The following is a 25524-nucleotide window of genomic DNA, read 5'->3' as shown; positions in this document are numbered from 1 at the left end:
CAATGCTTTAGTAAAAAATGTGGAGATTAGATTTGAAACTTTCTAACACTTTTGAAAACTGAACACAGATACAGCATAAACCTCTCCTAAAGGCTCATGTTGAACTTTCATAAATTAAAGTTTATCTCGCTCTGACTGTGAGCACTTTAAAACATACTGTTTAAACCATGTTAGCTAACACATTTTTAAGGTTACAGCTTCTCTCTGATGATAAAAATGAAGTGTTTAATATTGTCTTGTTTACACTTCATCATTGACTTTAGAGGTAGACACCTCTTTCAGAGTACATAACTGTGTACATCAAACAGGTCCTTGAGTAGACAGGAATCTTTGGCTAGAAAGCTTAGAAGGGCAAGCATCACAAAATCAGAAGTTCATCAGTTAAATTGTTCTGTATCCCCAGCATGGTAGAGGATTACAAGATAATGAGATTCCTAAAGTAATGTACTGGAAAATCAAGAGAATAAAACATTTCCTATGTACTGTTCCAGAAATGAAAGCCTACAATTGCAAACAAGCATGAATGAATGAGTTGGACATCAGGCACGGAGTACAGGAAATGACTGCACTTTACCAGAAAGTGTTTCCAGTGTGGACATAAATATATCAACAAAACTGTATTTTGCCCTGGAACATAATAAGCTATCATGTACTGCCAACTTTGATCCTATAACAAATCAAAATAAAGCAGTAAAACTTTTGCCCGTATAACCACATCTCTATTAGAGATGTCTCTTGGCAGAGCTAGACAGGTTAAGAGTCACCACTCTTCACATCTCTGACATAGATGGGCTGGCAGAGGTCTTTTTGGGTGCAATTCATCTGGTCTATTCTAGACAACTACTTTAGAATAAGATGAGTAATGAGCTAAAAGTGTCTGTTTCTTGCCATTGACCAAAAGGGAACTTCATATGTTTAATTTGGATATGGATTTCTGCAATGTAGCAGCTAAATTTATTCTGAGGAGTCTCACCTACAGCTTTGGATGTTGTCAAGGTCTCTGTGAAATGTGTTCATTTGATTCATGTCAATATAGAACAGTGCTAGGACCACATGATGAAATGTAACCTTCTGTCTTACATACCCTTGTATAACCACACACTTAAGAAAAACAGAGTGATCAATGTATATAGTTCCTGTATCTTGCAAAGAACATCTGGCTACATACCTAGTTTCTGTATCTTATAAAGGACATCTGGTTACACACCTTGATATGCTGGCTGAGCTGCTAACTGAATAGTGTTAAGTAAGAGAAGTTTACAGGGCGTATGCATAAAATCTAGGGTCATCCTAAGGGTGAGCCGAGGAAGACTGCTGACTTCATCCATCGACCACCAGAAAGGGGTTAAGAAGACCCTCAGAGATAGAAAGAGCATGCGCCACGAAGTACACGCCTATTCCAAGGATCCGTTTACATAAACCGACCCTTTCTTAGAAATAGCTATGAATATGTATTAGTTTAGGAAATATAAACCAAAAATAAATTTTGTACAGTGTGCGTCTTGGTGGAGCGGAGACTCCCGGCGCACCCAGAGCTGTTTGCTTGCCTCTATTTGCTTAATAAATTGCAAACTTTGATTGTAATCCTATTTTGGGACTAAGTTATTTATCACAGTCTCCAAGGTTTCATAACTCACTAACATACTACAAGATTTGTCTACAGAAGAACAGTATTAGGTGAAGGTTTACATCAGATGTAAACTAGCAAACACATCCAGGCAGACTTATCTCATACAAGAGAAAGGTTTCTATAGAGCTATAACACTCAGAAGATCATTTAGCTAATGAACTTATATAAGCTTTGTTGGTATGAAACATTTCTAGCCAAGGCTGATCCCCTAAGGCATGTTCACTACCTTTAACTCAAGAAGGAAAAACGAAGGACTTAGCCTGTGGCAGATTACAAAAACAGCTGAGTAGACCTGTGTGTGTATTGCAGAACTGCAAAAGGGTTACAGTCTGGGGCAAGATGACACCATCTCCTGCCACCCGGCTTCCTTTCTCCCTTTCCTGTACAGTTCCCACCATCTGATCTCTTTCTCAGAAGGAGCAGAGGGCCTCTCCTCTTTCATCTCTGCTGCAAAGTATTATTCTCCTCATATTCCTTCATATGGTTTCAGTCTAAACCAAGCATCCCCAGGAAGGTGAAGAAAAAAAGTGATGGGTAGATATGAAGAATTCTGAGGAAGTCTGGGCACATTTCCTAGGCTGAGCAGATGAGAAATGCCAGTGTTACAATCTTCTGTCATGTGGAAATCCTATGGACATCATCCTGACCCTGGGCCAAGTTGCAGGCCCAGCTTTGCCTTTTCCTCACCATTAGAGATGTGTAGAAACCCCAGTCTGGAGATAGGACAGTGGGTACAGAGACCTATATTTCCCACAAACCATGTGCTGGTAGGGACTTAATTAAGAAAAATGGGATTCTGTGGATCACTTAAAATCAGTAAGCATTCCTTGTAAGAATCCTAAATGCTGCAGCAATTAGATCTGTATGAATCATTTAACTATTTAAGTTCAGAAAAAGCTTTTAAATAAGTACTAAACACACTCAAATGTAAGCACATGTATTCAAAGAGAAGGCAAACTGTCTTTTTTTGCAAACCTAAGAACTAACCCAACTGCCACAAAACAGATCTGGAGGAAAAAAAGCCCAAACAAACAAAAGAAAAAAGAAAAAAAGAAAAAGATACAGAACATACCAATTTAAGAGGTTAACAAACCTCTTATTTCTTCCCTTGTGTTTAGTTTGGCTATATCAAGCCAGTGACCACTACTTAAGATGCAGTGACTCTACTCGTTTCTGAAGCTTCAATTTGCTATGCAGAATCTCAGCATTCATTATTTTCTTAAAAAGGTAAAACTTCAACCAACAGTTGTTAAAACTCCTGACAATAGAAGCCAAAAGCAATGCTACTGCTTGCATATGCAGGAAACCAGAAGCTCGAGTGCTACTAATGACGTACGGAATTAGACTCTATAACTCGAAAGTTATAAAGTAGGTATGTTTATTGCGCGCAGATGCACGGGGGATCGCTCCTCCACAAGCGTGCATGCCCGAAGTGAACCATCTCACATTTATACAATAAAAAAAATGAATATTCAATTAACGCCTATACATATTCGTTACCTAAACCCACTTACTCTCACCTCGTATGTTAATTAGCTTATCAGTCCTTTGCCTGGAAGGTGGTGGTCTTGCAGGTTTGTAGGTGATTCATGTCCTTGTGACCATCTGATCTTCTCCAGCAAGGAGACTTAGCACTCCCTCTAGATAACATTGGAATGTCTCTCATCCTTTTCTCATCCTTTTTATAAATAGCCCCTTTGTTAGAGGAAGAAGGGTAGGTGTCTCCTCAAAGCTGTGTGCCTATGTGACCAGACACCACACCCATGACCAGTCACCATACCCACATGCCTTGAGCAGACATATACAATCACGATCGATGTCCATTGTCCCCATTTCACACTATTTCTCCATATCACAGTGATACTCTATTAACAGAAAAGGAGAAGAAATTTCAACCAGGCGTTTCAGTCTCATCAGGGCTTATGTTCAAAGACACAATGATTACCTCTCAGATAGTCCATAAAAAGGAATGTATGCAATCCAAGGCCAACTTGTCCTGAAGCACAGATGTGGGAGGCTTGGGGGTATAAGCAGAATGGACTGCAATGCAACTGAACTGCTCTCTTTTCTTGAGGGCCACAGAGCCCCTGGGGAACATGCAGAGAGCTTCCAGAGGAACAAGGCTTGTCCTGTGGACCTATGCTTCCCACGGCAATCCCATGGCCTCAAGGGGAGCATTGATAGCTTCAGTCTTCCACACAGAAGTAGATAAGAGAATTTGGACAACAAGGTTTAAATCTATATTATCTTTTCTGATTTGTCTCTGCAGTGCTGAATAGACCAATCATTTAATAAACAAATTTTAACTTCTACCCTCTGGACATCTGGCAGTGGAAGGACTTAGAATGGAAGAGATGATGTGGCTGAGAAAGAAATGATGAGTTATCTGAAACCAGTCCAGTAAAGTGGAGTATGCAAGAACAGATGCTAAGGGTTAACATCTGTGGCAGATAATCTCTGAAGGTTGAAGTGCCATACTGTCCTTAATTTAAAATAGGAAATTAAATCAGATAAAAAAAAGAGACCACCAAAAGTGACACAAATTAATTTGTTGTAATCTGCATATTACATGTTTATATATATATATTATATTTATATTACATGTTTATATATATATATTTACTTAAGTGAGTGATTCTGAGACAATAAACAAACATCCCTAATTTTACTAAAGCCAAGAACAAATATGCTATTTTTTTGTTCATAAAATATGATTGCTAAATTAGAAAATCTTTCCTCCCTCTCCTCAGTTTTGCCCTGAGGGTTGTTTTAAAATTTTTGCATAATATTAGAAATCCCTCACTGGATTCTAAACAATGGCTGCTTAAAGACAAATCTGATGAATAACCTGTATTAAGTAAAAAGAAATGTCTAAAGGCAGAAGACACCTACCAATGATATAAATCCTTAATATAACCATAGCTCATTTTGCTGATTCACTTCCCACTTAGTCACTCAGAGCTAAAATAAATATTAAAAAGCAAGATAAATTAAGAACATGCTCTCAGTCGGTGTGAAAAGAACTTAAAGATAACTCACCTGAAGATAAGAGACATATGAGAGGGAAGTAGCTGCTACACTGCACACCAAGGAGTTGGGCCTATAGCATATATAAGCAATATGAACAAAGCCATCTTTGGCTGCTTTCAGAAGAGGGGCAGGGGTGCTGCAGGAAGATACCACAGAATCCTTATATGAAAAGAAGACATTGTGGAGCAGCATGCAAAGCAGGATGAATTAAATATGCTGATTAAATGAACAGCTTGCTTTTTGTACTTCATTGAAGTTCAAAGCTTTCTGACCAACCACTTTAAGCATATCTAGCAATCAAATAAATGATGTTATAAAACCCTCATTCAAAGAAACAGTAGGCAATGCAAAATGGATCTCTTTATATGTCTCTGTCCCTCATCTTTGTTCAGGGCTTTAAAAAGAATACATATCACTTTAAATGCAGGTATAAATGCTAAAGGCTGGGGGAAGAGAGAGACCCTCTACTGCAGAAAGAAGCTGAAGACAATGCCCTCTATCCTGACCCCTGGAAGATGGGGCAAACAGGTTTTTCCAAAAGTATACCTCAGGCATGCTGCAAGCTCATTCCTTATGTGCAGATCTTTATCTAAGGTATCAATGATAAAACAGTCAGTGTTGCCTGCTCTGTTAAGTGTATGTCTCTAAGCAGCAGGACACCTGGGCTCTAATCCTGATTATAAGAATTTTATTGCTGACTGCAAAGCCACAGCAGGGAGTAAGGTCATCCCAAGGACTCACTGTGAAGAGCAGGAGGTCTAATGCCTTTGATTAGAGGGGACAAAGGAAAAGCAAATACACCAGAACTTGACTTTTAATTCTGAGACTAAGGACAAGAGGAAGAGAAGTATTTTTACTTGCAATCTGATACATTAAATCACTGACAGATACTAATTGTAGCATCCTAGCAGTTTTTGGTTTGGGTTGGTTTGGGTGTTTTTTTAGCAGTCTATTTTGTGCTGTAACACTTCAAAGCTGATGACAATTTTTAGAGAAAGGATATCTAAAATTTGGAGTCACACTGTCTTGAGTTTTGGATTTGGGTGTTGAGTCCTATTAAACTAGGTTGGTTGTTCAAGTGCCTCAATATGGATTTACGAGTCTATTTTTGGACTGTCAGAATAGTCACAGAATGGTTAGAGCTGTGCTCTGCTTGGCCTTTCACAGATACACTGAATGGTTGTAAACACTAAACTGTCCTTTTTGAGCTTGCCCACAAGCCATGAGAACTGCAAGTCTCTTGTTTTCAGTGCTTCCTAAGGGTCTCCAGCATAGTGTGTGATATTTGGATGTCAGACATCCACATATTTGAACTTGTGATCTTGACATGATCTGGCATATTCTTTCAGTTTTGTAACAAATGGGATAAAGCTTCTGTTTCTTTCTGTGAAATCCCAGATTACTGCTTCTGGTTAGAATACTTCTGTACAAAACCCCTCATGTTTCCCATATTTCATCACACCACCAAACCTTACCTCTGCATTACTGATAACTCCAGTCTGTGGCCAACGTTTCATTTTTCTAACAGTAACCTCCACACATTCTCCCAAACTGTCCTTTGTAAAAAGCAGCATGATGTTATCCTGTGTAGTGATGTCTCTGTTTAATGAGTAGCCAGCTGGGGTGCTGTGAATGAAGTTATTACACTAATTCTCACTGTTTCACTGGTATCCTGTGTTTCTTTGTGTTACCTTATATCTTTATTCCTTATGCTTCTGCTCATGCTTTATTCATATTTCCTTGGTCATGTTTTTTTAAATATACAGTGATTAAAACAAAGGTATGTCACGTACTCAGACTCGACAGTAACAGAGCATGCTGCAAACACTGAAGAAAAGCCCAAGGACTAAATCAGACAGTAGGCTAGAGCAAAACATTTGGGATTGCAATATAGTATTGGTTTGTAGCTGTCTCATTCTTGGGGCCAGAAAAGAGCCAAGAGAGGAAACCAAACACAGACCTCGATGAAGGATGAAGACATGAGAATTTTATTGACTGATACACATGAAGACCTCTGGCTCCTGTTTGTTTCTATTGTGTTCGGGGAATACTACATGCTCATTTGTAAATGAAAAAGTTTATATTATAACTGAATGATCTGATAAATTTCTCCATCACAGAGAAACAGCTGTGCTAAAGGCTGAATATCAGCTAACGGCATGCACCAAGGAAAAAACAAGAATTATATTAAGAGAGCAATGCATCTATATTTAGTTACTCCTAATTATTGCTATGACAGAATGATGTAGGGTGCTTTACAGGCATTATGAAATACCCCCAACACTTCATAGCATTCTAAGGCTTTGGTAATAAAATAAAAGCAGAATATAAACTCTTAATGTTTATTGTACTTTCAAGGATTTTATGTGCAATTCTACAAGGTCAAAGAGAATAACATTTCTTTTGCAAAGAAATTATTAAGGAAAAATGGTACTCTGCTCAAGTATTCTGAAGAAATATTTTCTATAAAGCTCAAGAACTGTTTTCCTCTTAGTTGTGAGCCAGTTGGTTGACATAGTTTATTTGGACTGTTAAAAAGTTTGAAACTTTTTTAAGAAGCTTGTAAGGAGGAAGATTTGGACACATGAACTCCCACTTGTTTCTTCACTCTTCCTGCTGAAGTTTTAGTGTAACAGACTTAACATGATGTCTCTCAGCTATTAATATCAACAGCAACATACAAGCTTATTTGATGATGAACTATGACGCTCTCTGCAAGCTGGTTGAGAAGCAGGTATATGTTTTATTTTACTGATTTATTTTGGAGGAAGAGCAGTCACAGATAGGTGAGGCAGGGAAGTAACATGTCAGGCTATTGCAGTTGTTTCTCTAATAAACACAAGTAGAAAACTAAAGTGTAGAACAAGCACTAAAATATCATCTAGAATAGGAGATGGCAATGAGACATGAGACAAAGAGGGAAAGAAAACCAACATTTAATTTGGTGAGGAAAGAGCAGCGATGCCTCCAATTTTTGTGAAACAGTAAAAATAATAACATTCTGAAAAATAATGTAAAATGATAACACAGAGACATATCAGATAGGAGAGTCAGGATGGAAGATGACTGAAAATTTTCTGCAGAAGTAAAGGAATCTAAATGAGGGAAAAAATTATGGCTGCTAAAATTTATTCTTGATATATTTAAAACATGCACATTAGAAGGGATAATCTGTACTATTCGTCTTCTCTAATGAAGTCTAAATTAACTATAGTCACTTAGGAAAAATCTGAAGTGTCATTGCAAGCTCCTTAATGAAAACTGGTATACATTGTGCCACAACAGTTAAATGACCAAGAAAAATATTGGCTGCATGCATAACATGATTGGGTAGAATACTAAAAAACTCCTTCTTGCCCAAGGTCATTAGCCAAATTTAGGGTTTTGTAGGTAGGGTTCTTTGGGGTTTTTTGTTTGCTTATTTGTTTTTAAATTTTTGTAGGAGAGTATCACACATATCTTTGATACAGTTCTCTTACATACAAAAGATGTGCGCAAAGCTGAGGTCCCAATAGAAACTAAATAGGAGAGAGTAATTTTTCTCACAATTTCCAAACCTCATCAAATCCCCAAAGAAATTCTTGCACCGAGAACTCCTTCCATCTTCTCAGAGGAGCATTTTTCATGTTATTTTCTTTTTGGATTGTGGCTGTTTCTCTGTCTTCTGCCTTTAAATACATAGAATAGGTTTCACCTTATCTAACCTGAGACATTTACTGTGTAAGTGTCCATGACTGTGGATCAGTCACTGCTGACTCCCTCACTGGAGAGAAAAAGGCACTTTTAGGGCACAAATCACACAACCCATTTTAGATGTATGCCTTAGGATGAGACAAATCATATGACAAAAATGCCCAGTTCTCTGCACTGTCTGTAAAGTGAGCTTAGAGTAACTAGCACAGGGCAGATGCTGACATCTTGTTAAATGAATGCCAGACTTACAGATCATCAACAGCTCATGATCCCAGCTCAGTCATAACTTTTCTCTTTTCTTTTCTTTTCTTTTTTATTTTTAATCAAAATACTGTGTTATATATATATATATATATATATATATATATATATATATGTATTAGGTGGAAAAATTCAACTTTTAAACTAGCTTATTCCAAAACAGGAATTTTTACTGGTTCTTCCATTTGTTTTTAATGACATACAGACATCATGTCAATAGCATACTTTCACCTGACCTTCATCATAATAATCCAATAACTCAAATATATAAATTGTTTGAAAAAGCTTGCTTGGAACAAGATGCTGAGTTCTAGTCACTCTGGCACAGAAATGTATAAATAAAACTAGCTCTGAGATATAAATAAAACATGAGAGAAAGAACACTGTATGATATAGAAATTGGAGTTTTTATGTTCTGTGAACGGTCAGTGTCCTATGTACCTAAAACCAATGGTGGCTTCATTTACATTTATTTTTGGTTCAGAAAAGTGAATTTGTTAGTTTCACTGATAGAAACATGTAGCATTCATTCTGAAAAACTCTTCAGTTATTTTTTAAATTTAAAAAGGAGTACTAAAAAGTATTCTGTTGTCTTATAGTGGGGTGAATAACTGAGTACACTACAGCTGCAAGGTACATGGATGGAAGCCTGTCCTGGGGTTTCAGGTGTCATAGCTGCAAGACAGAGCTATGACCAATTTAAGGCACATGAACAGAAGAAGCTGAAAATCTTCATTCATTTTTTGTAACTGATGGATGGAAATAATAATAAAAAAATAATCTTTATTTAATAGGTAGCAGATGAAAGCCAAACAATAATAATTTTTTCTGAGAAAAGCATATAAAACTTACAAAATGTAGGCCTCAAGAAAAAAGAATTTTAAAATAGTCTTTCAAGATTTCATCCCTTTACATGGAATTAATTCTATTCTTCATGCTCAATATCTAATTTTTCCCATTAAATACAATAACGATTGCCATACACAAATTGGAGATGACTGCTTGGGTACAGCATTGAGTAAATCAAAGCCTTCTGTTAAGTATACATAATAGGGATGCTTTTAACCCTCCCTTAGCCCAGTAGGCCTTATAAAAAAAAAATGTACTGAAGGGACAAGTTTGCACATAATTGTGGGTTAGTAGAACAGGCTTTATAAAAATCTTTGAATCTATACACAAGCAGAAACCTGTTGTTCTCTAAGATGTTAGGAAGGTGAGCTTGAACAACTTGCCATGATAAAGGAGCTTGAGGGCATGAAGTTAATGCCTTCTTCAGATGTCTCACATAGATAGCTATGGCAGTCAGAGAAACACAATAATATCCATTCTGCAGGGACTTGTTCGCTGCCAGCATACTTTTAGGATAGTTTACAGCAAAGAAATTGAATAGTGGGAGAGGATCTCTCTGATTTAATGTTTACATAAGTAGACAAAGTATGGGTGGGGTGGTTTTTTTCAGTTTGTCATCCCTTTCTTTTATAAACATTTATAACAGTGTTGTCCATTTTAAACATATCTATTTGATCCTACCTTAGAGTGGATTGAATTTAGAGTCAGGCAATCTAAAGCCTTCTCTGCAAATTTCAAATACTCTTACTGGCTAAATAAAAATTCACACTTTTACATATTGATGTCTCTCTACTTATGTCTTTAGACCATCACATTTAAAACAACGCTTGTACCATACCTGGTGAATGATGGAAAATTTGGTTTGTGATGTGTGTATAAAAATGAAGGATTTGCTCAGACCTTCCTGTCTTTCAGTTTTGACACTACAAGTGATTCTACTAATTATGTAAGGAATCAGGGAACAGACAAATGCATAAATAAAACAGAACTTCTGTAGGAGGACCAAGATATTTTGAAATTAGTATTTTAATGTGTCCTGGGTTTGGCTGGGATGGAGTTAAATTTCTTCTTAGGAGCTAGTACAGTGCTGTCTTTTGGCTCTGATGTGGGAACAATGTTGATAACCACACTGATGTTTTTAGTTGTTGCTGCGTAATGTTTATACTAAGTCAAGGACCATACCATGGGACATCATGCTTGGTATAAAAACTTGAGGGGTTAGCTGGGGTGGAGGGGATCGTTGCTCAGGGACTGGCTGGGCATCAGTGTGTGTGCCTCTGCCTGGGTGCTGCTTTGGGGATCCTCTGGTCTGCGAGGTAACAAAAATAAATTGCTCTTTGCATTTCATCCATGGTTTTGCAGTTGTTCCTGTGCCCTGCCTGTGTCAGCTCACATACAGAGGAAAGCTTAGATAGAACATATTAAAAAAACGCAAACGACAAAAACTTAAAAGCAGACTCTATGGAATTAATGAAAAAATAGAATAAGCCCACTTAATGGCTGGAAATATTTAAAACCAGAACAATTTCCTTATTCCTTAGGTATAAGTTCATAAGACATAGCCACCATAGATGTGTTATTGACATTGGGCCAGCTGAATCTGGCAAATCAACAAATGGTTACGGGACTGGTGCTACAGTCAGGGGTTTGGCTACTTAGACTATGGGACTCGCTTTGAGAAACCTGGTCTACTGGGGGCTGACGGGGTTCATCTGACAGAGAAGGGGAAGAACATCTTTGGTCATAGTCTTCTCAAGCTGGTGAAGAGGGCTTTAAACTAAAGTTGCCGGGAGAGGGGAACCTCAACCCATCCTGCTCCTACTCGTTTGGTGCCAATGCCAGCAAGAGATGCCCAGAACCTGGAGAGAAATCGCAGGGCAGCGGGAGAGCACCTGAAGAGCAGCACAAAGTAATTCCAGCTGCTCCAGCCAGTAAGTCAGCTTCATTGGGGGCCCAATTTAAATGCCTCTATGCAAACGCACGTAGCATGGGGAATAAAGAAGAGTTAGGGACATGCCTACGCCTGCAGGGCTACAATCTTATTGGCATCACAGAGACACGGTAGGATGATTTTTATGACTGGAGTGTTGGAACGGAAGGATACAAACTCTTTAGGAAGGACAGGCAGGGGAAAAGAGGAGAGGGTGTCACCCTTTGTATCAACAAACAGCTGGACTGCATGGTGCCCTGTCTAGGGATGGATGATGAGCCGACCAAGAGTTTATGGGTCAGGATTAAAGGGATGGCAGAGGCAGGGATAAGTGACATTATAGTGGGGGTCTGCTACAGGCCACCGGACCAAGCGGATGAGGCCCTCTATAGACAGATAGGAACTCCCTCAAGTTCACAAGTCCTGATCCTCATGGAGGACTTCATCCACCTCCATATCTGTCGGAGGGACAACACAGCAGGGCATAGCTGTCCTGGTTTCAACTGGGATAGAGTTAATTTTCTTCTTGATAGCTGGTGCAGTGCTGTGTTTTGGATTTGGTGTGAGAACAATGTTGATAGCACACTGATGTTTTTACTTGTTGCTGGGTGATGTTTATAGCAAATAAAGGACTTTTCAGTTTCTTAGGCCTTGCCAGTGAGAGGGCTGGAGGGGCATGGGAAATTGGGAGGGGACACAGCCAGGTCAGCTGACCCAAACTAGCCAAAGAGGTATTCCACACCATATGATGTCATGCTGAGGATATAAACTGGGGGAAGAAGAAGGACATCTGGCATTATGGCGTTTGTCTTCCCGAGTAACCATTACGCGTGATGGAGCCCTGCTTTCCTGGAGTTGGCTGAACACCTGCCTGCCCATGGGAAGTAGTGAATGAATTCCTTGTTTTGCTTTGCTTGCATGCACGGCTTTTGCTTTACCTATTAAATTGTTCTTATCTCAACCCTCAAGTTTTACATTCCTTTCTGATTCTCCTCCCCATCCCTCTGGGTGAGAGGGAGTGATTGAGCGGCTGTGTGGTACTTTAGTTAACAGCTGGGGTTAAACAACAGCAATAGGCAATCCAGGAGGTTCTTGGAATGCATGGCAAATAACTTCCTTCTCCAAGTGGTAGAGGAGGCAATGAAGAGGAGTGCCATGCTGGACCTTGTTCTCACCAACACGGAGGGGCTGGTGGGGAACGTGAAGCTCAAGGGAAGACTTGGCTGTAGTGACCATGAAATGGTGGAGTTCAAGATCCTTAGGGCAGTGAGGAGGGCATGCAGACTTTGGCCTCTTCAGGGATCTGCTTGGTAGAGTACCATGGAATAAAGCCCTGGAGAGAAGAGGAGTCCAAGAAAGCTGGTTAATATTGAAAGTTCATCTCCTCCAAGCTCAGGAGCAATGCACCCCAACAAAGAGAAAGTTGGGCAAAAAAGCCAGGAGGCCTGCATGGATGGACAAGGAGCTCCTGGACAACATAAAACACAAAAGGGAAGCCTACAGGGGGTGGAAGCAAGGACAGGCAGCCTGGGAAGAATACAGAGAAATTGTCTAAGCAGCCAGGGATCAGGTTAGGAAACCTAAAGCCCTGATAGAATTAAATCTGGCCAGGGGCATCAAGGGCAACAAGAAAAGCTTCTATAGGTATGTCAGTGATAAAAGGAAGACTAGGGAAAATGTGGGCTGTCTCCAGAAGGAAATGGGACACCTGGTTACTTGGGACATGGAGAAGGCTGAGGTACTCAATAACTTTTTCGCCTTGGTCTTCACCGGCAAGTGCTCTAGCCACACCACTCAAGTCACAGAAGACAAAGGCAGGGACTGGGACAATGAAGAACCACTCACTGTAGGAGAAGATCAGGTTCAAGACCATCTAAGGAACCTGAAGGTGCACAAGTCCGTGGGACCTGATGAGATGCATCCATGAGTCCTGCAGGAACTTGTGGATGAAGTGGCTAAGCCACTATCCATCATAATTCAGAAGTCATGGCAGTCTGGTGAAGTTCCCGCTGACTGAAAAGGGGAAACGTAATGCCCTTTCTTAAAAAGGCAAATAAGACCTAGGAAACTACAGGCCGGTCAGTCTCACCTCTGTGCCCGGCAAAATCATGGACCAGATCCTCCTGAAACTATGCTAAAGCAGATGGAAAATAAAGAGGTGATTTGTGACAGCCAACATGGCTTCACTAAGGGCAAATCATACCTGACAAATTTGGTGGCTTTCTATGACAGGGTTGCAGCATTGACAGATGAGGGAAGTGTGACTGTTGTCATCTACCTGGACTTGTGCAAAGCTTTTGACACTGTTCTGCACCATATCCTTGTCTCTAAACTGGAGAGACATAGATTTGATGGGTGGACCACTCAGTGGATAAGGAATTGGCTGGATGGTCGCACTCAAAAGAGTTGCAGTCAATGCCTCAATGTCCAAGTGGAGACTGGTGATGAGTGGCATTCCTCACGGGTCTGTACTGGGACCAGCACTGTTCAACATATTTGTCAGCGACATGGACACTGAGATTGAGTGCACTCTCAGCAACTTTGCAGATGACACCAAGCTGAGAGGTGTGGTTGACACACTGGAGGGAAAGGATGCCATCCAGAGGGACCTTGAATGACGTGAGAGCTGTGCCCATGTGAACCTCATGAAGTTCAACAAGGCCAAGTGCAAGGTCCTGCACCTGGGTTGGGGCAACCCCCAGTATACAGGCTGGGTGGAGAATGGATTGAGAACAGCCCTGAGGAAAAGGACTTGGGGGTGTTGGTGGCTGAAATGCTCAACATGGCCCGACAATGTGTGCTTGCAGCCCAGAAAGCCAACCATGTCTTGGGCTGCATCAAAAGAAGAGTGACCAGCAGGTTGAAGGAAGTGATTCTGCCCCTCTACTCCGCTCTCATGAGACCCCACCTAGAGTACTGTGTTCAGCTCTGGAGCCCCCAACATAAGAAGGACTTGGACCTGTTGGAGCAAGTCCAAAGGAGAGCCACAAAGGTGATCAGAGGGCTGGAGCACCTCTCCTATGAAGAAAGGCTGAGAGTTAGGGTTGCTCAGCCTGGAGAAGAGAAGGCTCTGGGGACACCTTATTGCAGCCTTTCAATATTTAAAGGGGGCCTACAAGAAAGCTGGTGAGGGACTTTTTACAAGAACATATAGTGATAGGACAAGGGGGAATGGTTTTAAACTGAAAGATGGGTAGATTTAGATTAGTTATTAGGAAGAAATTCTTTACTGTGAGGGTGGTGAGGCACTGGAACAGGTTGCCCAGAGGAGTTGTGGATGCCCTATCCCTGGAAGTGTCCAAGGCTAGGCTGGATGGGGCTTTGAGCAATCCAGTCTAGTGGAAGGTGTCCCTGCCCATAGCAGGGGGTTTGGAACTACATGATCTTTAATGTCCCTTCCAACAAAACTGTTCTGTGATTCTGTGACATTGCTATGTCAATAACAATGTCAGACCAATCTAGTTGCCTTCATTGATAGGCTAACTAACCTGGCAGGTACAGGGGAGAAAATTAATGAGATTCCTCTTGATTTTAGTAAGGTTAATGTGAAATAGGAATTTTTGATACAGCAGCAAAGGAAATATGTGGAAGAGAAACAGAACAAAATTAAAATCTGCCCTCAGATTAGTTATGAATGATTCGTCAAGCTAGAAAGGGACTCTGAATGTGTTCTGTCAATGCATTTCTATTTGCTGCTGTATTAATGACTTGGATGACAGAATAAGGAAGAGACTGATCAAATCTGAAGACACCAATCTGAAGGGAAGTATTTGCAAGCACTTCAGAGAACGGGATCAGAATTCTAAATGGTCTTGATAGAGTAATGGAGACTTGATGGAGTAATCAATGAGATGAAATTTAATAAAGATCAGTGCAAAGTGCTACCTTCTGGAAGAAGAGAGTAAATGCATAAATATGAGCTTTGAAATAACTGACTAGATGGTGTTTCTAAAGAAAAGGAGTCTGGGGCTACAGTGACCAAAACCTCAATATGGGTAGCGCAGTGACAAAACAAATCTGACTCTTGGCAGAGTTAAGAGGTGTTATAAAGAACAAGGATTATTCGTTCTACTCAGCATTTGCAGGACTTTTGCTCTGGTTTGCATGCTACATTTTAAGAAATGCACAGACAAATTAGGAAGATTGTAGAGGAGAGAAACAAGACAGAACAGAAAGTTAGGAAATATTTGTGAAAAAATATTAAAGGATTAAAATTTTAATTTAGAAAGGGTGGTAGAAGAAGCAACATAATAACAGTACTTAAAAAACAGATACAAAGAAAAGTAAATTATCAACCTCAACTGGAGACAGATCAAGAAACAATTTGCCTAATTTGCAATGAAGTAACTTCTTGCTATTAGAGCAATCTTTCAAACTGTAAAGGTAGACAGACAATCAGTGAAACAGAGAGTCATGGAAGTTATGGGACCTCTTTAGTGACTTTTAAGAATAGGATAGATAAACATTTTTTCAGGAAAGAGCTAGCCCAATGATTTCCTAACTCTAGTTTGGGGCTACAATGACATATCATATAATACTAGGTAACTATGTCAAATGTTTCACTGATAGTTTGTAAAAATAGATTATTTCAGCATGCTTAAAGGCTGGATGATAAAAGTTGCATAGCCATGAGAAATTGTGAGCACTGACAGAGGCTCATGGGGAATATTTAGCATCGGCCTATGAACTAGACACTGTTCTGGGGTTCCCACAGCCCCCGTTGGCAGGGAGCATTTTGATTTCATGCCACTTCTTTCTTAGTGATGCAGTTGACAAGCTTGTCTTACTATGGCTCTGAATATCCTTTTCTAGGCCAAATCAGTTTGCTACACTTCTTATTAGGGTCACCCAGGCATACATCAGCATTTCCCTTTGTGCTTTGCAGATGTGCTATGTGCACTCTATTCCAGAGAAAAATCCTTTATATGCACTACGGCACCACATTTGAAAACATGATGAGTCTCAGAATCCCTCAAACTGTCAAAGTCCCTTTATTATAAAATTCTGACAAAAGATAAAATCAAGATATTTGACACAAATTAAGGGTCCATGCTCCAAGTATGGAATGATGTGGTAAAGTATATGAAACAGTCCTGTGCTCCCAAATCCACCCACTTTATCCATGAACAACTATTAAATTTAAAAAAAATTTGGCCAACATGTTATCTTCTTTACAATAACGACTTAATGAATATAGGTGAACATTATGGAAACAAGCCACCCCCATCCTATTACAGAACTTACAAACCTGAGAAAAAGTTCCACCAGATATTTAGTATTATTTTGTCTTCCATGACCTCAGCTCCAAAGGTTTGTTTTATTTTTGTAAGAACTGACATTTTACATGGCATTTTTGCATGAAGCCTATTACAACTGGCACTCAGTTCCAATAAGACTTTTAATGAAGTGCATTAACAATAGAAGAGTAACTGTGGCTAAAAATCTACCTTTCTCGTCATATTCTATTAAACTTCAGCATATAAGAAAATGAAAACAGAAAGGATCATTAATGTAGGGATGATACACCCACAAACATACAGATGGAGAGCATGTGTACAGCACCATGTATTACTGATTTAGGGATCCTCCTAGGTAGTCTGGATGGCTAAGTGGTACAGTGCAATGCATCATCACACAGAGATGTGACATCAAATCCCAGAAGCAGTCAGTATTGTCTGGTGCATATGCTAATTATCATCTGGTCTGAACTATTTGGGTGAAATTTACTCTCTGCTCTTTGGCACCATGGAAAGCCCAAGTTGGGGAATGAGTGGAAAGAAAGGAAAGCCAAAAACTCACCAACTAAAATTCAACTGAACCTGATGAAGGAAGAAAATTGAGGATTCCATAAAGCAATACTGTGCAAATAGGATTGGGCTGCATTCCTGATGTATGGTTAGTTCGTATCATCATACCTAAGTCATAATGTGATTTTTAGAACCATTCTTAAGGTCATTGTATATATCATATTTTCTGAAGTCTTCAATTTTTAAATAATTTCCAGGGACAACAGATGGATTTTTTTGTGCTAGAGCATGCTTCTTGCAAGGAAATATATTAAAAGGTTTTATGTTTGCAGCATTCTAAATGCCAAGATGTTATTTCTCTTAAAAATTCTCATAAAATTCAGCATTTTCTTTCAAATACCAGCTCTTTACATCAAAAAGAGGTGTAAAAGTACCTCAGAACCTCAATTTACTACAGATCATATTAACTGTCTCGGGGTCAAGAGGCTTATCTTCACATGCAGTACTTCTGTCATTCTTAGTGAAATGAACTTAGGTTGTGAGACTGCTTAGGTTTTATATTCTGGCTGGGAGACCACTAACCTTTTGGGGTAGTCATGGTGGTAGTGGAAACAATTTGGAGCACAATTCTCTTCAAACTCTGTAGGTAGCTACTCTAGCACTACTACTATTCTGAATTAAAAGACACTGAACTCTTTTCAGAGAAAATGTATAACCATGGTCCTGTTTGCCTGTGGCATTGCGAGTCCTATGGCAAATGTCTTTGCACATCCTGAGCAGAATTGTATTAGTTTATTCGCCTAAAATAAACCTGAAACATCTACTGTTTTTTCAGATATGTTGAATAACCTTATTTATAAAGACTTTTTTTCAGATTGAGTTCACAAGCCAACAAGGAAGACCCCTCTTTTCTCGGGTGAGCTTTTAGGGCTATAAGGGTACCAGAGTATAGACTTTTATTTTCATTATTTGATTCTCATAACACCAAAATATATATTGAATGCATCTTATAAAAAATCACATCAACTTCTACAAAAGGTATGAAAAAGGTCTTCAGAATATCCCACAGTATGACAGTTAGGACACACCACTGAGAACAGCAACCAACGTAGGCTCAAAACCTCTCACACAGAAAAGGAAATTAAATCCAGCTGCCTACATGAGTTGCAAGTGCTCTAAACACTGGCCTCTATGGTTAAAAAAGAACCCTGCCATTGAAATTGTCAGTTTGGAAAGAGTTCCTAATTCCTTCTCTTTATTTTCATTGCAAATGTACAGATGGAAACAAAACAATGGAGTCCTTTGCAAGCCACACAGTCCCTTTCACCACAGTCTTACCAGTTTTAAGAGAGACCAAAATATTTTCTTCACTCTGATATTTTTTACCTCCAATTCTTGAGTAATAATATTCTTTTGGAGATAAAAGAGAAGATTCTTGGACTGACTGAAATATTTTGTTTTAGTTTGGCCACAGAAACAGGACTTTCCCAGCCCAATGATTTAGCCAGTTGCAGGTCAGATAGGATATGCTCCCTACCTGTACACAGGAACCTACTTCTTGTCTTTAAAATGCTGGGCACGTATCTGGTAGAGCATAGATGAAAATGATTATCAGAGCATTTATTTCTAGGTCCTTCTTCAGTGTATACTATGTTCAGATCAGATAATTATAGACACTCTTACAATGGAGTTTAAAAATCCATCATAAAATTCATATTGACAAAGTGTCAACAATTAGACTATAATTTCTTTGCAGTTCATAATGTCCCCAAAGTCCAATTGTCTGTTTTTCCTGTTATATATTGATACACAAGTATAAGTAATATATTTTACAAACCTCTCATATTCTTCCATTATTTTAATTAAGTCTGTCTAGTTGAAGATTAAAACTTTCCTTCCTAAGACATGTCAACTGTGTAACATAACAGATTGCATTTTACCTAAACCAGAAATCTTCTGTAAGTTAATACTTTCATGTTTGTGACTCCATTATTTCCCAGATATTTTTTTCTTTTTTGGGCATAGCTCAGTACAGATCAGCAACATCAAAAATCAGGTTGAAATGTATGTGGGAAAACTGATATTGGACAGGTTGCTTAAGCTGAAGAGTTGAAACTATTTCTTCAGTTCTGAATCTTTGAAAAATTGTATTCTACTAGTAGACCTTCCAAGCATTCCTTTAACAGTCATACACATCTGAAAATGACAATAAAACACTGTGTCTATATAATGTGTGAGGTATAGCCAAAATAATCACACATTATTAATGCTGATCTATAAACAAGCTACTTCCAGTCTCAATTTGCTCAAGGAATACAGTGGCAATTTCCTTTCAATCACCATGAGAAGCAACATGCTGGCTGAAGTTTTTTTAGATACTTTAAAACCCAGTGTATATGTCTTCTTTAACGTAAGACACCAAACATTGGATGTGCTTTGCTCAACTCTGGTGTCTGTTATGTTTCTAGTTTATACTATATTTGCCACCTGCTCAAGTTGCCAATACCTGATTACATAGAATTGTGTTTAAATAAATGGTTATTATTAATTAGCTGATGCAATGAATCAATACACCAAGCAAAACAATAAATGTCTGGAAGAAGAAACAAGCTCAGCTCCAGTGGATTTTGGTGTCACTTTTCAACTCCACAGTTTTGCATATGCCAGGAGGCATACTTTTTGACATATTTTTACTGTGAACATGACATTTTGGCTTGGAATATGCCTGGAATTTGTTTAAAACTTGACAGGCTTACATTCTTGAACCCCATTCCATGCAGGTCTAAAGCTCTGTTGACAATGTCAGGGACACTGGTGCTCCAGGAAGCTTGCCCAGCCCTGGCACGTGCCCTGGATGAGCAGACAGGTTCCTCTGGCTTCTAAATAAACAACTTGCTCTGGCTTTAAATTGCCCCTGTCCTAGAGGCTGAACAACACTTTTGCATCACAGTGAGCTAGCACAAAATGTGAACTACTTGTCAGCTGTCAGTGAAGATATGGGGAGTTTCCCAAAACGGAAAATGGCTGGAATGAGTACACCCAATGCTCCTGACTTGATGAAAGTCCATTGGAACCACTTAATTTCTCAGTTATCTTTCTTCAAAAAAGCAAAATGATTCTGTGGTGGTTTGACCCTGGCTGAATGCCAGGTGCCCATCAAAACTGCTCTATCACTCCTCTCCTCAAGCAGACAGGGGAGAGAAAATATAACAAAATAAGATAAGGACAGGGTCATCACTCAGCAATTACCGTCACTGTCAAAACAGACTTGACTTGGGGAAATTAGTCCAATTTATTACCATCCAAATCAGAAAAAAACCCACCTTCCCTCTCCCCTCCCTTCTTCCCTGGCTTAACTTAATTTGCGATTTTTCTACCTCCTCCTGCCGAGCAGTGCAGGGGAATGAGGAATGGGGGTTATGGTCAGCTCTTCACACATTTCTGCCACTTCTTCCTCCTTACATTATTCCTCTGCTCCAGCATGGGGTCCCTCCCATGGGAGACAATCCTTCACAAACTTCTCCAACGTGGGTCCTTCCCATGGGCTACAACTCTTCAATAAATGCTCCAGCATGGGTCCTTGCCACAGGGTGCAGTCCTTCAGGAATGGACTGCTACAGCGTGGGTCTCCCTCAGAGTTGCAAGTCCTGCCAGCAAACCTGCTTCAGCGTGAGTTTCCCATGGGTCACAGCCTCCTTCATGCATCCACCTGTTCTGCATGGGGTCCTCCACAGGCTGCAGGTGGATAATTGCTCCACCGTGGACCTCCATGGGCTGCAGGGGGACAGACTGCCTCATCATGGTCTTCACCATGGGCTGCAGGGGTATCTGTGCTCTTATGCCTGGAGCACCTCCTCCCCCTCCTTCTTCACTGACCTTTGTGTCTGCAGTTGTTTCTCTCACATAGTCTCACTCCTCTCTCCCGCTGGCACAACTTATAATTTTTTTTTAACCTTCTTAATAGGCTATCACAGAGGTGCTACCACCATCGCTGATTAGCTCAGCCTTGGCCAGCAGCAGATCCATCTTGGAGCCAGCTGGCATTGGCTCCATTGGACACAGGGGAATGTGTCTGGCATCTTCTCACAGAAGCTACCCCTGTAGCCCCCCTGCTTCGAAAACCTTGCCATGCAAACCCACTACATTAGGTTTAATAACCCATTACCATTGTTTCCAATCCTTCTGGAGCACAGTATCTCACTATTCAGACTCCTAACCCCCTTTCTTATGGCCATTTAATTTGCACCTTTTATTTTGCACCCATGCTATTTTCTACTTTATTATAGAGTCATCTCTCCAAAGGTCAAAGCCCAAAGAAATAATCTACATCCTGAAATGTTCTAATTTATACCTTTAAGTGCCCAGAGAACAAGCAGAAAACCACATTTTTTTATGGAAAACCATGTACTCCACTGTAAAGTATATATACATTCTTTTCAGAAATTCTCTTTCCTCTCACTTAGGTTTTTTATGAATGCAGAATTCAACTTTAAAAAAAATACTAGGAAATGGTAATCAAAAGGAATGCTATAAAAGCTAATTAATTGCTGAATATTAAATAAGCAATGTTTCAAGAATTCATATTTCTCAAGCACTTAATTAGGAAGGACTTACTTATTTCATCCTTGATAGCCTTAGCTATATATGAAAAATGAAAAAAGAAAAGACATTTAAAACTTGATTTTTAATAGTGTGGAGGGCTTCAGCTCTCTCTGCAGCAAATTCTTATGTGTATGATATTGGCCATGGCTGTAAAAAAAGGAAAAAATAAAAAAGGAGAGCAACCAAATGAATCACTAATTTTCAATTAAGCATACCTAGGAAAGTATCACAGTTCCTTCACGATAAACTAAATATTACAAAAACCAATACAGTAAAAAATAAGGTAATGAAATCTGTATTGACTGATTGTCTTAATAACGCTTAAAAGTGAAAGCAAACACTTGTGTTTATGACCATTTCCCCTCTCTAGGATTCCTATGCAGAATGTATTGAGTTTGGTTTTGTGTTCAAATATTACCATATAAGACAAAAACCAATACAGTAAAAAATAAGGTAATGAAATCTGTATTGACTGATTGTCTTAATAACGCTTAAAAGTGAAAGCAAACACTTGTGTTTATGACCATTTCCCCTCTCTAGGATTCCTATGCAGAATGTATTGAGTTTGGTTTTGTGTTCAAATATTACCATATAAGAAAGGAGTGCTGCATTTCCTGGAATTTTTAATTAATAGTGATATCAGTGATGTCTAATAAAAACAACTTAAGTATATTTAAATAATGAAATAGTTATTTTATGATGCCATTAGCCTCCTTGTGACTTCTACCACTAGGAGAAGATCCTTTTTTCAAGATCAAAATCAGGATGTTTATTTCAAGTCAGTTCAAGTTTAGGAGAGAGCAGTATTGACTCCATTACAAGATAGCACTATTAACAGGGTGAAAAAACATAGGAAATATAGAAATAAATTGGATATGTACATACGTCATGGAATAAGACAGTTAATGATTCGAGTATTCTACTAAACAACAATGAGCTTACATTATAATTTCCCTTAACAGGTTCTGCAGCTTGTAAAGCTTCATTTTTATTAATTTCCTCCAACATCTTTATTAAAGAAAATGAAATCTAGAAACTGTTTTCAATATACTGCATTTTGGTGAGACTGCTGTACATCACAGCACGCCTGATTAAAGAGAGTGAAAACTTGGTCTCACTGAAGTCAGAGGAAGTTTCCCATTTTGCTTTGCATTCAAGACAAAGCAAAACTTGCATGGGGCTAGGATCCAGATACCCTGCTTAAAAAACTTCCAAGTTTTGTTGAGATGAGAACAAAAAGGGGTAGATACAACAGAAGGAGACAATAAAATAGAAAAGGACTGGGTGTCCCACATGATCTCAGCTATGTAAGCAATATTATCCTACTATGAAAGCAGCAAAGCAATCGACAACAAATTCAGAAGGTTTACTAGAGTATGAAAGCAGGCAGTTACTCAGGGGTAACAAGATTATTAGGGCAATGGGAAGCTACACCACTATATCCCAGCAAGAACCCATAGCAGACCTTTGCCATTACAAAGGCAAAAACCATTTGCATATGATAAAGTTGTGACAGGGACCCATGTGATCTGTAAGATTCTACAATAACATTTTAATCCAACATGTACATACAGTGCAACTTTACACTTTAAAACTGTCCTCGAGTTCTGTCTGACTGGCTAGGCACAAACAGAGGCTAGTAAGGTCTGTCCATGGCTGAGGAATAATATGGGGCAGATTTAGTCTGGAATCCATAAAAGCTAACTTAAGCACTTCTTCTATATATGATAATAGGATGGAGGAACATGGGAGACAGTGTCCAACGCACCTCATGGAAATATGAATTGCCTTAAACCTACCCAGTAATTTAACATAAGCCTTTACTTTCATCACCTTTCTGTAACTCATGTACTTGGGACTTCTTCCTTCAGAAAACACTGTAGGTTACCAGCCACACTCAGGGAGAAGAGATGACTATGTTCTTACAGTAGGGTGCTGCCCATACAAGTGGGAATAACTGCTTTTCCAAGCCATCCCAGCACTTCTTGGATAGCACAGTTCTCTGCTGTTTTAAGCTGAGTGTGCTTTGAAAGTACATTATAGCCTTTAGTGCTCAGGAAATGAATTTGTGGAGAAAGGGGCTGTCATTATCAGTTTCACCTTTGTGCTATGAATATACCAGATCAATATTGAAACACCCTTGTTTGGTCTTTTGCTACATTGTTTTCAAGATAACCTTTGCTGTCAGATAAGTAAACTTCAGCAGTTTATTATATAAAATCAGACTGAAATGCAAAAGAACTGCTTCAGAGGCTTTCTAGAAATATGCATCCACAAGTGGGCTCTGGCAGACCCTAACTGAAAACAGAACCATTCCAAGATTTGTTCAAATATATTTTACAAACCTCCTTCTACTTTATGCAGTGCTTTTAATCTGCAGCATTCTTCCTAGCAAAAGCCTTTTCCTTTCCTCCTTCATCCCTTCCCATGAAGCTTTTTGCCAGTTAAGTGAAGAGGAGATAAACCCCATTTTTGGAAGAAGAGTCTCAAGAAGATTCTGGCATTCTGGACTCAGGTAAAAAATGAAGAACAGCAATGAAAATTAAGATGTCAATAGGCTAGAGGGTATGGAAGATAGCTCAGCTATCTTCTTTCTCATAGAGTAGTGAGAAATTATTTTTAAAGAGCTGCAGTAGAGACTAGGGAGAGAAATCAACATGAGGGGGGATGTATGAATTAAATACTGATAACAGAAATATCAGATAAAGACAAGCTTCCAGCAGCAGTTACCCAGTGATTTTGGCATGTGAGCCCTCCTGCTCCATCCCACTCACAGTCTGAGGACAGGTGCTTGTGGGAGAGGAGGATAGAGAATGTCTGAAGAGAGATATATGAGAGGAGGATGGAGAATGTCTGATCTGGCAGGAGATGAGAAAACAGCTGGGTATTCTGAAGGAAAGTAAGAAAGATAAACATGGCTATCTAGTAGCAAAAAGGTGTTTGCATGCTTGTAGTGATATGTAACTATGTAACTGCAAGAACGGTTTCTGCTCTGAGCCTAGTGGTACATACAGCTGGAATTTGTATTCGGGCTCAGAGATATAAATATGACCTTCTTTGCACAATAAAGCGTCTCTGGTTGCACCACAACCTGAGTCCATGCCTTCATATGCCACAAATGGCACCTCACATTGGGGCTTAAGTAGGAGGCTCATGTAGCCTGAACCAGTGGCTTAGCCCGACTGAACCAGGATCCATGGAAATTTTGTGCACCCATCGCATAAAAAAAGGTGAGCAGTTTGGAACAATGGGAGGGAAGTTATCCCAAGATCAACAGCGCAGCCTGGATGTATTGCAATGGCTGCTTACAGCTCAGCAACGAGCTGTGACGGGTCCACAGCTAGTGACTGTTAGAATGGATCCATGACAAAGTGCCAGACTTTCCTCCTGATGGCACTTTGCAAATTCCTGCTTGGCAAGTGGTCGGCAGATGATTGTTTCATGCTGCCGCAGAGGGGGACTCTGCGGTGGGAAAGCATTTAGCAACTTGGTGGCAAATTCTAACTACTCTTCGCCAAGTGTCAAATTCCACTGACAGCGCAACTCTTCTCAACACACCATCAATGATAGTGACTCCATCTGCATCTCTCCTGCCCTCAAAGCTCCTGTTGCTGCTTGCAGCAACCCTCACAACACAGGACCAAGTGCAGGAAGAGGACAACTCAGACAATGATTCCATTGACATTGAGAAACCTTTTGATCCAGGTCCTATAGATCTGGAAAAGTAGCCAGACCTTTTTCCTCCCCCCCCCCCCCGATGACTTGACTGTGTTTTTGGGGAG

General features: G+C 39.6%; 1 protein-coding gene across 1 annotated transcript in view; it reads right to left on the bottom strand.

Moving 5' to 3' along the window:
* Nucleotides 1-25524, bottom strand: part of LOC121080416 (ras-related protein Rab-3C-like) — a 184877-nt gene that overhangs the window by 72705 nt on the left and 86648 nt on the right. The window contains 1 exon segment of the mRNA XM_040578436.1: nucleotides 1905-1922. Within this exon segment, the coding sequence (XP_040434370.1) occupies nucleotides 1905-1922 (18 nt within the window).

Source organism: Falco naumanni, chromosome W (assembly GCF_017639655.2).
Source record: "Falco naumanni isolate bFalNau1 chromosome W, bFalNau1.pat, whole genome shotgun sequence".
NCBI lineage: Eukaryota > Metazoa > Chordata > Aves > Falconiformes > Falconidae > Falco > Falco naumanni.
The sequence above is the reverse complement of the archived record's forward strand: the minus strand, read 5'-3'. Positions and strand labels throughout refer to the sequence as shown.